At 41.2% G+C, this 14,397-nt stretch overlaps 1 protein-coding gene across 1 annotated transcript in view; it reads left to right on the forward strand.

Moving 5' to 3' along the window:
- Positions 1 to 14,397, forward strand: part of GTF2IRD1 (GTF2I repeat domain containing 1) — a gene marked incomplete in the record, with an annotated part of 795,304 nt that overhangs the window by 148,196 nt on the left and 632,711 nt on the right. Inside the window, 1 exon segment of the mRNA XM_044054146.1 lies at positions 916 to 1,044. Coding sequence (XP_043910081.1) covers positions 919 to 1,044 — 126 coding nt within the window.

The raw sequence follows: 14,397 nt of genomic DNA on the forward strand, positions 1-14,397 counted from the left end.
CTATACTGTAGTGTGTTCATTGAACGAGATTGACATCATTGTACTGTCTGCATGGCAGGCAACCTTTGAAATTTGAGAACCATAAATGTAACCCTTAGAACTGGGGAGCTACAAATGTAAAAGAGAAGTTTGAAGTTGTGGTATCCAATCGGAGGGGTAGCAGTCTAGCAGAATTGAAAAAGGATTTGGAAATAGTGATATTGTATAGTATGCTGGAAAGTAAGTTAATGTTGGAAAGCAGGAAGGAGGCTGGGATTTTAAAATAAGGAAAGGAATTATCACAAGTATAAAACAGAATCTTTTTATGTCGACAGTGAGACCACATTTGGAGTGTTCTGTGCAATCGAGGAAATCTTGTGTTAAGTAAGACAGACATGGTAGAGTAAATGCAGAGGAAGGCAACAGAAATGGTTCATAGTCTGCATCAGAGTCACTGTAAGAGATCTGTATAGACGTAGGAAAAAAGTAGGAAAAGGAGATGCATGCTTGAACCTATTAAGTACTTCAAAGAAACCAAGAGCAACGCAACTGAGTCCATGAGAAATGCATGGAAGCAGGAGGAAACACTGTAAAGACAGAAGGTAAAGAGCTGTTGGGAGATGCAGAATAATACAGTGTGGTGGGTATTCAGAACTGTCTTGTTGATAATATGTGCAGTAGGGACAGAAACAGTGGTAGAGCTCAAGAACACATGACAAAGACCATAGTCCTCTTACAGCTACTTGTGCAACCCTCAAAGCTCATGTCACCTGTGTCTTTAGCTACAACTTGAACTTTGACCCAAAGGACTGTAAGGTCAGTGGTCGCATGTCATCCACAATATTATTCTGAGGGAACAGCATCATCGATGCAACAAGACATTTATGCATGCCTGCTAGACTTGTTTTTCTGACCCAAGTTTTTTCCTTGTTTTAGGTGATGATGGCTCATACTGTGAAACAGTGCAATGGGATTCGCAATAACACAAAAGTGGAGCAACGAGCCCCGCCATTCTCTGGGAAGGATGACCTCATCTCCAGTTTAGTGTCTGCCTTGGACTCAATGGTAAGTAGTACATAACTCCTTTTTGTGTAATACTTAACTTCTTTTTTTTTTCTTTTGTGTGTGTGTGTCTCATCCGTCCTTCACCCCATGTCAGCTTAATTGTGTGTAATATTTTTACCTCTAACCCCAAACATGATCTTATAAACAGTCCTTTCTGTAATGCTATTACTGCACAAGACACACATGCACACATATAAACACATACTCACAAACATGTACACCACTCCAGCTGTTCCCTCACCTAGTCCACATTGTAACCTCAGCTCACAAATACACACACTCCTACCCCTAATGGCAAAATGTTTTGGTATATTCAAAACTTTCAGCGTTAGTAAGTAATTCCACTTACCTGCATACAAACAAACATCACACACCATGTGGAAAGTCAATGTTTACAGCATCAAAAAACGAGTAAACTGTAACCATATGTGTAGATATAACTATGTATAGATTTAGATAGAAATGCACACTTGTGTATACACACACATGCGTGTGCGTGCGTGTGTGTGTGTGTGTGTGTGTGTGTGTGTGTGTGTGTGTGTGTGTGTGTGTGTATGGGATATGTGAATATTTATCAGACCAGTGTGTGTAGATGAAATATCTTTTGCTGTAGACTTTGGAAATGAGTTTCATAATGAGTGAGAAAGTTATAAGTTATGAAATCAAGTTCTGCAATTGCAGTACAAGTAGGACCCCCTACATATTTCATTTTTTTTTTCTTTTTTAGTTTGGACTACTGTTTCCCATCATTTTAATGAGAGCGATGTAATTACAGCAGTTGTCAACCTTTTCCATAGTTTCTGTAGAATTTTGTTATTCATCTTTCTTGGGAGGGTCGTTTTCTGCTGTACTTCTGCGGTAATTATTAACATTCTTTTTTATAGGGTCAGGTAACTTTGTGGATTTAGTTTTGCTTATCTGTGTATCTACATATTTATAAATATTACTTTTCTCATTTAATTATGCATTTTAGTTTGTTTACTTTTATTTAATGTAGATATTTAGAACTGGGTTTGTTTTGCCTATAATGTTGTTTTCTAGTTGGCTGCTTGAGGTAGAGATTTTCTTTCATTTCATATTACTTTTTTCCCCTCTAGTGAAGTGGAGTTTCATTTCTAGGGCTTCAGTATATGATGGGAATGTTGATTTTGTGGCATTGAATACAGCTAAAAGTAGGACATTAAAGCTGCAGTTTTTCTACTTTGCATTTTGTGAATGGTAGACATACCTTCAGACACTGCAAGCATCCAGTGTTGTGCACATGGCAGTGGCAAAGATACAAGTGAATTAGGTGTAAGAATAGTGGGATGCTGCTAAAATGTTTTTATTTTAATATTGTGCCATTCAGTCTTGAGTAAATCAGCAAGTGATCTGTCTGCAAATTAAGTTTCACCTTCTGTGTAGAAGTAGTTAGGGTCTTGCATAATGAATTCTCACCTCCATTGCTAGCTGCTTACCATACTGAATGAAGGGATGTATGCCTGGCTAACATGCTGCAGTGTTACAGGTTGTTCAGGGGCTGGATCTGTAGATGAGCAGACGTCTGTGCCAATCGCATCCCGCAATACCTTCTACTGGGTTGTCTCAGGATAACTAAAGGTGTGTATATTAGCGATCACAGACAAGACATGCAAAGAATTGATAGGAATATGGAGCTGGTGTTCTTTAAATAATATGATACAGCTTCTTGTTAGGTTATTTTTGTTGAAAAAAATGGAGTGATACAGTGCTTGAATTTACTTTCTTGTGGGTATTTTTTCCCTTCTAATTTTATTGCTTAAGGAATCCATTTTATTTTCTTTTGATACATTGCTCTGAGGCTGAACCATTTATTTGATATTCTGATGAAGTCATTCCAGAAGTACATGGTCGTAAGTTTCTGAATTGTGATACTATGACAGTTTTCATGATCTGAGCTTCTGTGTACTCCATATGTCAACATTTGCAGTGGCAGATGTACTGTAAAATATATTACTTGCATACAGAACCCTTTCTAAGGTTAGGCTGCAGAAACTTTAAAATATGTTCATTTTTGGATGTAGCATAGTACTGGTCAGTAATTATTTTCAAGAAAAGATTGTTATTACCAGGAAAAGGCAAAATTGCTAGCTAGTGAAGTCCTCCTTTTATGACACTGGTCTGATAAATTAGTCTGGGAAAGGATCCTTTTCATTATTGGGAAAAAGTACTAATAAGGACTAATGAGGTCCTGCTGTGATCTTTTTATTGATAAGTTCCTCTTGACAATTCTGCAGCTGTAATGTGTTGAAACATTTCTATTGTCTGGCTTTCTGTTGTAGGCATAATGTAACATAGTTGTGAACTTTGTTTATCCACTGAAAGTCATAAGATTCATTCCAGTAGTAGCTGCACTGAGTTATATCAGCTGTGAACACAAACCCTGGCTAAATGCCGCCAGTTAGCTGTGTGTGTATGTAAGGAAATACATTGGCTGCTTTTCACTTCCAGTGTGAGACCTTAAAATGCAAATACTCAAAAATTATTTAAGCAATCTTCAGAGATCAAAATACATCTGTGCCACTCATAGCACTGGGACAGAAATAAACTAGTTTTCTTGTGTGGGCAAATACCTCTGCACCCTAATGTGGAGGGCATGCCCATCACCCCATACAAATAAGTATATGAACTCTGCAGTTACATAGCAGTGAGAAAAAAATCCCCAAAACTGTATATCATGATCTTGAACAGTCATGGCGTTCACTCTGGGCAGGATTCAGTAAACCCTAAATGGCTCACTAAAACCATGTGCATGTTGTGTCACAATGCACACATGATAGTGTGCCAATTTGTATTCAATACGTGGCTCTACACAATGTGTAGAGACGTGCAAACATGGTAAATATTCTGGCATGGTAATCACTGTGTAAGTAGTTGAATTGTATGCTAATTAACAAATTCAAAATGGTGGGGCTATTCAACAAGCTGTAAAGCAATCATGTATACTTAATGTTGCCCACTGGCTTCTATTCCAAAACCTATTGAAATACAGCCACAGAAACTACAATGGAGGGAAAGAATGTTAAGGGCTGCAGCTGCTCTTCTGTATGTGTATGTGCAACAGGTGTTTGTGGTGCTGCTACTGATGATAGACCACGGGCAAGGAGGACAAGGATATTTAGACCCTGTTAAACTTTTCATGGTCTGCATATGGTGGAAATAGTAGAGCACAACAGGGTGGATAAAGACACACTCCAGGAACTCTGCAACCTCTGTCATCCTTACCTGAAACCAAATGCAAACAGAGGGGAACAAATACCTGTAGAGACCAAGGTATGTGTAGCACTTATAATATTAGATACAAGAACCTTTCACTGACCCACAGGGGACATGCTGGGGGTGTCACACACATCAGCATTAAGGATCCTACACCAGTTCCTGAATGCTGTGCTACAGCATGCCAGTGACTATATATATTTCCCCTACCCCTGAGGACAGAGCTAGAACTGTGCAGGAGTTCTACACCATAGCACACTTCCTTGAAGTCCAGGGTGCCATAGACTGCACATACACATTGAGATCAAAGTACCACCCAGGGAACAGGGAAGGATCTACATCAACAGAAAGGTGTTCCATTTCATTAACTGCCAGGTCATGTGTAATGCTAGGAGAATAATCCTGAATGTGTGCGTTGGCAACCCTGGCAGTTACCACAACTCTCATGTCTGGCACACCTCACAGCTCTACCCGAGGTTTTCCATGGGTGATATCCCACAGGGCCATTTAGTGGGTGATGTAAGGTATGCACTCGAACTGTGGCTGATGATGCCCATCAGAAATGCACACACATCCACAGAAGAATGCTATAATGAGATACACACTCAAAGAGGGAATATCATAGAGCATGTGCTTAGGCTGTTGAAGTCATGGTTTTGGTGGCCAGATACATTGGGGGTTGGCTCTGCAGTACACTCCCAGTACTTGTGCCAAACTTATCACAGTTATCTTACAAAATCTCATCCTGCAAAAACAGCTGCAGCATGAACACCAAGAGCTACGAGCAAATGTTCTACCATCACTGGCAAGGTCATCACATCCAGGCATAGGTGAGAAGTAAGAAGGAGAATCCCCACCCACTGTGGGTGCAGTTAGACATAGGTGTGCACAAGATGCCCTCACCCTGGCCAAAATGGATAGCGCAAATGTTGACCATTTAAGGGCTACACCTTTCATCCTATGTACTTGCATACTGGAAAACTGATGCAGGGCAACACTCAAAAATTTACTTCCCCATATAATGGCCAAGTACTGCTAGCATTGGACAGAGTCTACCCTGAATGACAACAGTTGTACCTGCAGGGCTATCAAGGTAAGTGTTGAAACTGTAATAGAAAGTAAATGTGTAAGAATATGAATGAATGGCAGATACCTGCCTAACTGGTACTTGTAAATGTAGTAGAATGTGTGTAAGCTATGCATGTCCAGCAATGTCATGAATATCTAACTTGACTGACATCTTTAATATATACTTATGCAGTTTACCAAATAACCTGGCACATGCAACTGAAATATCCACAATAGAAAAAACATTCCAAAAAGTGTACTTATCCCAACACTCCCACAAGTGGATCAGTAAGCATGATTGACAACAGTCTCCTGCCCTGCAAATTCTGTAGCTATACTGTAAACTTTCAGTGTAGATTCGGCCCTCCGAGCTCTCTGAAGATGTAAATGAGGTGTGAACTCCTTAGAATTGTTAAATACCAAATTTTGACTTTGTGTAGCAGACGAAGTGTACCCTCTACACCACTGTTAGGTGCTAATGTCTTGCAACTGTGAATGAATATTCTTGTGAAGACTGGTAGAGAAGGGTGAAGGCTGCCAGCCTAGTCAAATAGAATTTGATACATAATTCTGGCATTTGTAAATATAAATGTAAAATACAGGCTTGTTTCTTAAATGAAAGAAAATACTGTAAAATGTTGAACCTCAAGATTGTAGCAACATTGCCATCTGCTGTAAGGAAAACTAAGTCAAGCATTTCGAATGTGTTCTTTGAAATTAAAATTATGTTTTGTATGTTCTTTGATTTCCAGAGCTCTGAGTCATTATGTCTGGACTAGCACATTCTTTCTATTGTTTTAACATAAGGAATAATTACTGGAGTGTACATGTGAAATGTCTTTTACTGTTGTAGCTTCCTGAGCAGATGTTAGCTTGCTAAATAATGTAGCTTGTTTGGCCTGGGAACCCCAGGCTAAGTGTCAAAATGATGTAATGTGTATACTGGGAAAACCTAAGTGTCAAAAAATTATGTAATCTGGGAGGGCCCAGCAGAAATGTTTGTTAGTGATTTTAAAAACTATTGCTCAGAGAGATACTGTACGCATTTTCATCTTGGACATCCAACTCAGCACTGTCTGTGCTCTATATGAGTAAGTTACTTTAGAAGTATGTTTTCTTGTAGCAATAGCTAGGAATTAGAAAATATTAGACTAAGTGTTTTTCTGTTATGTCAGAACTGTACTACTGAATTATTTTAAGTTTCTGTGTGATCTATGAACTCCTGAATAGCACTGTGGTGTAGTAGTATTGTATTGTGTGTGTATTATTTATTATTAAATATTTTAAACCTTTTTCAACTGTGGCTGGTTTATGTAGAGATAATTTAAACTCTAGAGTACATTGCATGCTTATAAGCGATCCTGTACTAAACCCTTCCAATAAGCCTTGATTGCTTAGTTACACTACTATTGGATAATAATATTGCACAGTAATAATTGGACACCCTTTTAAGGGCCTTTGGGCAGCTGATAATTATTAGCTGGTGGAGGCAGTAATTAGTACAGTATAGTCTGGGTATAGGGGCACAGCTGGAGAATCTGTGTCAGCCTTTCCCAGGAGTGTCTGTGAAATTGTATACATTCTTAAGTTTGTGTGTGTCAGCTACTTGGGCAGGGACACAAAGCACTGGTTGGACAGAGAGGGTACTGGAGGTTTTAGCTTGCCAACTAGGCTGATATCTGGGCCCTATAGCTGTGCCAGTGGGGAGTCTTAATGCGGACCTAGGGAGCGATTAGCCCCAGACTGACTGTGATCTCTGTATGCTCTTAAGGGAAATTGCACTGTACTGTGTGTATTTGCCATCCTTTCCTCATATACGAGACCCCCTCTCTGGTGTTAGTGGTGAGGATTGAGGCTCCTTGATTGCTGGGCCAGGGCATGGGCATCACATATTAATTGGTGGCAGTGGTTGGGATATCCACCTCATATTAATTGGTTTGCAGTGGTGGGATCCACTTAACATACTAATTGTTTAGCAGTGGTGGAAAATCCACATCACATATTAATTAGTTAGCAAGTACTAATTGGCTTGTAGTAGTGTGGATAGAGTGAATCCTGTAGCTTTTGTAAAGTGATCTCTGAAGGTGTTTTGTACTATAAAACAGCCACGCAGTGAATATTCAGAGTTCAGATCACAATTGTTTTATTTCTTTTGTTAGCTTAGTTAGTCATGGTGAGCAGGCAGCATATCAGCAGAGGAGTATGGAAAGCTGACAAGGAGCCAGCTGGTGGAGATATGCTAGGCTAAGGGACTGATGCATGGAAACCTGACTAAGGCAGACCTGATTGCAGCCTTGGTAACAGCTGCATCAGAAAACAGCATCCAGGAGGACAGTCAGACTGGCAGTGGCGATACAATATCCTGGGAAAATGGACAGCTCAACCTTTTTGCGAAGGACAATCAGACTGGCAGTGGAGATGCAATATCCCCAGAGAATGGACAGTTCAATTTTTTTGCAGTGGACTTACAAATCCAGCTGGAGCTAAAGAGACTTGAGTTGGAGGCCAGGCATTTGGAGATAGAAGCCCAACAAAAGGAACATTAGAGGAGGCATGAGAGGGAAATGCTGACTGTTTGCCAGAGTCATGGAGGTAATGGGGAAGGGAGTAACTGGTCCCCAGAAGCACAACAAGTCAGTAGATTTCTTCCACAATTTAAAGAGGGGGATAATGTTGATAGCTTCATTCATATGTTTGAGAGGGTATGCAAACAGTATAGTGTTGACCAAAGGCTCTTTGTACGGTTCCTGATCCCCTTACTCCATGGGAAAGCTGTACCTTTTTTTGTCAAAAATGCCTGATGCTGTTTGTTTTGATTATACTGCTGTAAAAAATGTATTTTAGAATGTTTTAAGCTAACACCTGAAATGTATAGGAAAAAGTTTTGTGAGCATAGACGCCAGGCAGATGAAAGTGTGTGTGAATATGTTGCTGAACTGAGCATTTATTTTCATAGCTGGGTGAGTGGATGTCAGGTAACCACTTTTGAAGGGTTGGCAGACCTTTTGGGGAGGGAACAAGCCCTTAGCACTTTGCCTGAGGACATGATCGGGTTAGCTGATACAGTGTGCTACTTCAGATGTGTTGGGGAAGAAGGGAGACCTATACCTGGCAAGCAAGGCAGCCCTGCACAGGAAGAGGACCCCCAGTACTGCTCATGGATCTAAAGGAACCCATGGTGGGCAGCACAGACTGCCACAACAGAATCTGCCACTAGCAGGGGAAGCCACTAGTCCAAGTATATGTCCAGGAGCTAGGGTTAAATGTTTCAAATGCAGCCAGTAGGGCCATGTTGCATACAGTTGTCCATGGAGGCAAGGTGGGGAACCAAAGTTGAGGGAGCCAGTAAGTGGGAAAGACAAAATGTCAATAGGTTGTCTTGAGACAACAGGGGTACTAAACTACCATCCTGAAGATGTCCTGAGAGGGAAGGATTTGGATGAGGCAGAACCATGTGCTTAGTTACATGCGGTCAGGCTAGGAGACAAGCATGTGGGTCTGGTAGCCTGGGGAAGACCCAGACGGACTGCATACTTGCAGCCAGGACTGGTGAGGTGGTTACTTCAGGGAGTGAGCTACGCTGTAGCAGTGAGACTGAAGGTGAGCCACAGCTGCTTGTGGGTACTGATGTTCCCTTGGACAGGTAACTGCAAAGGTAAAGGTGAGTAGTAGTACCCAGGCTGACAGTGAGGCACCACTGTCAGAGGATGCAGACTTCCTGTGGAAGTGGAGCTGGGAAGGGTTACAAAGACTACAGGAAATTAAATAGTCGCACAGAGTCAGATGCTTACCCCATGCCTAGGACAGATGAGGCCCTAGAGCAGCTGGGTGGGGCTAAGTATCTTACAACCATTGATCTTACCAAGGATTACTGGCAGGTGCCCTTGACTCCTAGTGCTAGAGAGAAGTCAGTCTTTGTGACTCCTTTTGGCTTGTATGAGTTCACAAATATGCACTTTGGGATGAAGAATGCCCCCAGCGACTTTCCAGAGGCTGGTAGATCATATCGTAGTAGGAACTGGAGGGTTTGCCCTTGCTTACCTAGCTGATATTGCCATCTACATCCTTTCCTGGCCAGAGCACCTTCAGCATGTCAGGAAGGTGCTGGGCAGACTACAGAAGGCAAGGTTGACCATTAAGCCAAGCAAATATCAGGTGGGTATGGCAGAGGTCTCCTACCTAGGACATAGAGTGGGGAGTGGTAAGATAAGGCCAAAACCTGCCAAAGTGGAAGCCATTCAGGCATGGCCTGCACCTGTTACTAAAAAGCAGGTGAGGGCATTTTTAGGGACAGCAGGGTACTACAGAAACTTTGTCCCCAGTTATAGTACCATAGCTGCTCCCCTCACAGACCTGACAAGGAAGAACAGGCCAGATAAGTTAGTGTGGACCCCAGCATGTGAGCAGACTGGGAGGACCCCCTGTGTTAGCCAGTCCAGATTACAGCAAAGAATTTGTTGTGCAAGTGGATGCTTCAAACCATGGGGTGGTGGCTGTACTTAGCCAGATTTCTTCAGAGGGAGAAGAGCGCCCAGTGGTTTATCTCGGTCAAAGGCTCCAACCCAGGGAGGAATGCTATGCAGCTGTAGAAAAGGAATGTCTAGCCATAGTGTGGGCACTGCAGAAACTTCAACCTTATCTGTATGGAAGAAAATTCACTGTAATAACCGATCACAACCCCCTAATATGGTTAAACAGAGCCAGCCAGAAAAATGCCAAGTTGCTAAGATGGAGCCTAGGGTTGCAAGCATATATGTCAGTGCAGCACCGCAGTGGGATTAGCAATGCCAATGCAGATGGGCTCTCAAGACAGGGAATGGGGTGAGGTACACTCAGATAGACCTAATCCTCTCAAGCTGCGTTTCTCAAGGGTCACTTGAAAAACTAGCTTGTGTTCTCCGGTGGGGGGGGGGTGAAGACTGGTAGAGAAGGGTGAAGGCTGCCAGCCTACTCAAATAGAATTTGATAAATAATTCTGGCATTTGTAAATATAAATGTAAAATACAGGCTTGTTTTTTAAATGAAAGAAAATACTGTAAAATGTTGAACTTCAATATTGTAGCAACATTGACATCTGCTTAAGGAAAACTAAGTCAAGCATTTCATATCTGTTCTTTGAAATTAAAATTATGTTTTGTATGTTCTTTGATCTCCAGAGCTCAGAGTCATTCGGTCTGAACTAGCACATTCTTTCTATTGTTTTAACTTAAGGAATAATTACTAGAGTGTACATGTGAAATGTCTTTTATTGTTGTAGCTTCCTGAGCAGGTGTTAGCTTGCTAAATAATGTAGCCTGTTGGCCTGGGAACCCCAGGCTAAGTGTCAAAATGATGTAATGTGTATACTGGGAAAACCTGAGTGTCAAACAAATGATGTAATCTGGGAGGGCCCAGCAGAAATGTTTGTTAGTGATTTTAAAAACTATTGCTCAGAGAGAGATTGTAAGCATTTTGATCTTGGGCATCAAACTCAGCACTCCCTATGCTCTATATGAGTAAGTTGCTTTAGAAGTATGTTTTCTTGTAGCAATAGCTAGGAATTGGAAAAGATTAGACTGTGTTTTTCTGTTATGTCAGAACTGTACTACTGAATTATTTTAAGTTTCTGTGTGATCTCTGAACTCTTGAATAGCACTGTGATGTAGTAGGATTGTCTTGTGTTTTTAGTATTTATTATTAAATATTTTTAAAGGAACTGCCTTGGTGGTGCTGTGGTAGTGTTGTCGTCTCACAGTAAGATGTTGTCCTGTTCGATTCTTAGCTAGAGCGTCTTCTGTGTGGAGACATGCGTGAATGGGAGTACCTTCGTTGAAGGTTGTGCGTCAGGGCTGGCAACTCGGCACATAAAAAAATCTACTGCCAATCATTAGTGGACCGGAGTTCCACTGTGGCGACCCCTAACAGGGAAAAGCCGAAAGACACAACAACATTATTAAATATTTTTAAACCCCTTTTCAACTGTGGCTGGTTTATGTAGAGATAGTTTAAGCTCTAGAGTACATTGCATGCTTATAAGTGGTCTTGTACAAAGCCCTTCCATTAAGACTTGATTGCTTAGTTACACTGCTATTGTATAATAATATTGCACAGTAATAATTGGACACCTTTTTAAGGGCCTTTGGGTAGCTGATAATTATTAGCTGATGGTGGCAGTAATTATTACTGTATAGTCTGGGTATAGGGGCATAGCTGGATAATCGGTGTCAGCCTTTCCAAGGAGTGTCTGTGAAGTTGTATAAATTCTTATCTCTAAGTGTCTGTGTTTCAGCTACTTGGGCAGGGACACAAAGCATTGGTTGGACAGAGAGGGTACTGGAGGTTTTAGCTTGCCAGCTAGGCTGAGATCTGGACCCTATAGCTGTGCCAGTGGGGAGTCTTACTAGGGACCTGGGGAGCAAGGGAGCAACCAGCCCTGGACTGACTGTGATCTTTGTGTGCTTTTAAGGGAAATTGCACTTTACTGTGTGTATTTGTTATCCTTTTCTCCTATATGAGACTCCTTCTCTGGTGTTATCCGTGAGGATTGAGGCTCCTTGATTGCTGGCCAGGGCATGGGCATGTCAATTCTTACTCAATAAAACACAGTAATGTACAGTCACTCTTCACTGAAGTAGGTGTGTCCGTGAGGATACACTTACAAAGTGTGGAGCTAACTGCAGTGAGCTATTAAGCAAAACCAACCCCCCCCCCATGTATATTTTCTTGGCATAGTAGCACAGTTTCCTGGCTTTGCTAAAAACTTGTTGTTGACTATCAGTATTGGAATCACACCTTGAAAAAAATGTGAGAGGATATGCACTAGAGATGGTACGTGTGGTAGCAAAGCAGAGATAGGGGAATGATTTCCAGGATATAAAGAGAAGGCAGGTCTGCAGTTTTGCAAACATATAGTCATAAATAATGTGTGATCAGTCATTCCACTAAATATGTTATGTACACATTTACAGTCAACTGAGAATGTCCAACTGTATGAACTGTTTATTACTGGGTATGAAATGTTAATCGGTTGTATGCACATTATTTGTTTGCTATTGCAAAGCTGTGTCTGTGATGAAGAGAGAGAACCTGCTCTAACTGTGTTGTGTAAGTTTAGTACTCTGATGGTTCAAGTCAGAGCTGTGTAATCGTTTAACCTTTGTTTCCCTTTTTTATCCTATATTGTGTTTTATTTTTCCATGTGCATGCTGCGTGGCATAACACAAACGTAGTTAGCTGCTTAAAACTGAAAATTTAATGTCAGTCCCCCATCTAGAGTGCAACACACACTTATTGACATTGCGCAGTGGTCAGCAATGTGGATGATAATGACTGGAGAAATTCCATCTATTACCCGACTATCTTTGTAACATAAGGTGGAAATACTTTAACTCTAGCCCCGCTTTACTTATGGTCTCTCATTTTTAGTTCAGAGTCCCACAGTAGTTAGTTTTACTGAGGAAGGGTCATAATGAGTATTTACACAAGTAATATATGTTCTGTATTGTCTTTTACATCTGTGCATTGATTCACTACTTATGAAAAAAGTGAACATACCTTCTGTAATGCGAACAGGTTTAGCGGCAATGCACAGCCATCAGCACTCTGAACAGTACTGAGTGTGAAAAATACACCTGCTGTCTAGTTTTCCCTGTTGCACCAGTGTAAGTGCATTGAGCTCATGGTCAGAACACAGGTGAGTCAGGGTTCAAATCCAGCACAGTCCAGCTTTTAGTAAGGGTATCCCACTGTCATTTTTCACAAAACTTTGATTGTAAAGGTAGTACTATATACCACTAGCTATGTACAGGAGGTTGATTGACAGAAAGGTATCATTACTTCTTACATGCACATATTTTTGTAGGTATCATATGTATTATGTGTGTAACTGGTTTAGCATGACAGTGATGATTACGTAATAAAAAATGCAGTTGCATTTCTCTGATGGGGCACGGTAGTTTACTCACAATCATCTATACCTCTCCTATAACCCAATTACAGCTGTAAAACATAATGTATTGTGAAGTATGTATCATAAGTCCAAACTCTTGTTAGTAATGTGCAAGTCTGACCATTTCCAGTATATTGTCAGATTTTAGTCCTACATCACAGCTGAGAATGCATAAGCTAGGACCTTTTTAATGCCACACACATACAGGCTTAATTGAAGTACAGCACTAGTCACCCATGGTTGACAAACAGTTCTTCTGTGGCAATGACGAATTCTCACCTCTGTGGAAGTGTATGCATTCTGTTTTACATATGTTTGAATCCCATATTCCACAAGTTACTTTTAATTGTATGTTAAGTCCCCAAAACCATGTGCCGAGTCATTCCATTTATCCCCTCCAAAGTCTTGGCTTAAAAGCCAAATCATCTAGCAGTTCACTGTTGAATTGGACAAAGTGTGACTAGGTGCAGCAGCACACATGCCGAAGTCTGAGATCAACACTGCTGTTTCATAAACCCTCTTCCTCTTTGTTTGGCAATGTTTCATTTTCTTACTATTGCACTAACATGGTTGGCATGGGTGTGCATTTTTGCACATTGGTCATAAAATGCAGTATCTCAAGTTGGCAGGAAAATATTGTAATTGTTGTTGGAGGACCTTTGTAGACATGGCAGGAGATGGGAAGGTTGGTGCCAAATTCAGGGCATAGAGGTGGGGTGTGGAGGAGTCAAAAATGTTTGCTTCACTCCTTGTGAAGCACTGTAGCTGTAGGCTGCTGCAGGGGAACTATACCAGCTCTTGGTATAAGGCTGAGGCTTAGAACAGCCTAGTGAAGGCTGTCTTTAGTGTTACTGGCATACCATGCACTGGGGGCAGTGTAGACACCACTACAGTAACCTAAAGTGTCGCAAGCAGGCAGAACTGGACCAGTGGTTGGATGAATTTAGAACTGCTGACACCCCCAGTTATGTAGGTATACAGATCAAGCAACTTTAAATGTTATGGAATGCTGTAGATAGCCAAACTGAATAGCATAATGCTTTCCTGTCTATTTTTCATTTTCTGTTGTATGGCTGTAGAGGAAATCATGGTGAAAAGGTAGGCACATGCTGACAGGCTGGAGC

This window comes from Protopterus annectens, chromosome 13.part0 (genome assembly GCF_019279795.1).
Source record: "Protopterus annectens isolate FY-2018-M chromosome 13.part0, PAN1.0, whole genome shotgun sequence".
Lineage (NCBI taxonomy): Eukaryota > Metazoa > Chordata > Ceratodontiformes > Protopteridae > Protopterus > Protopterus annectens.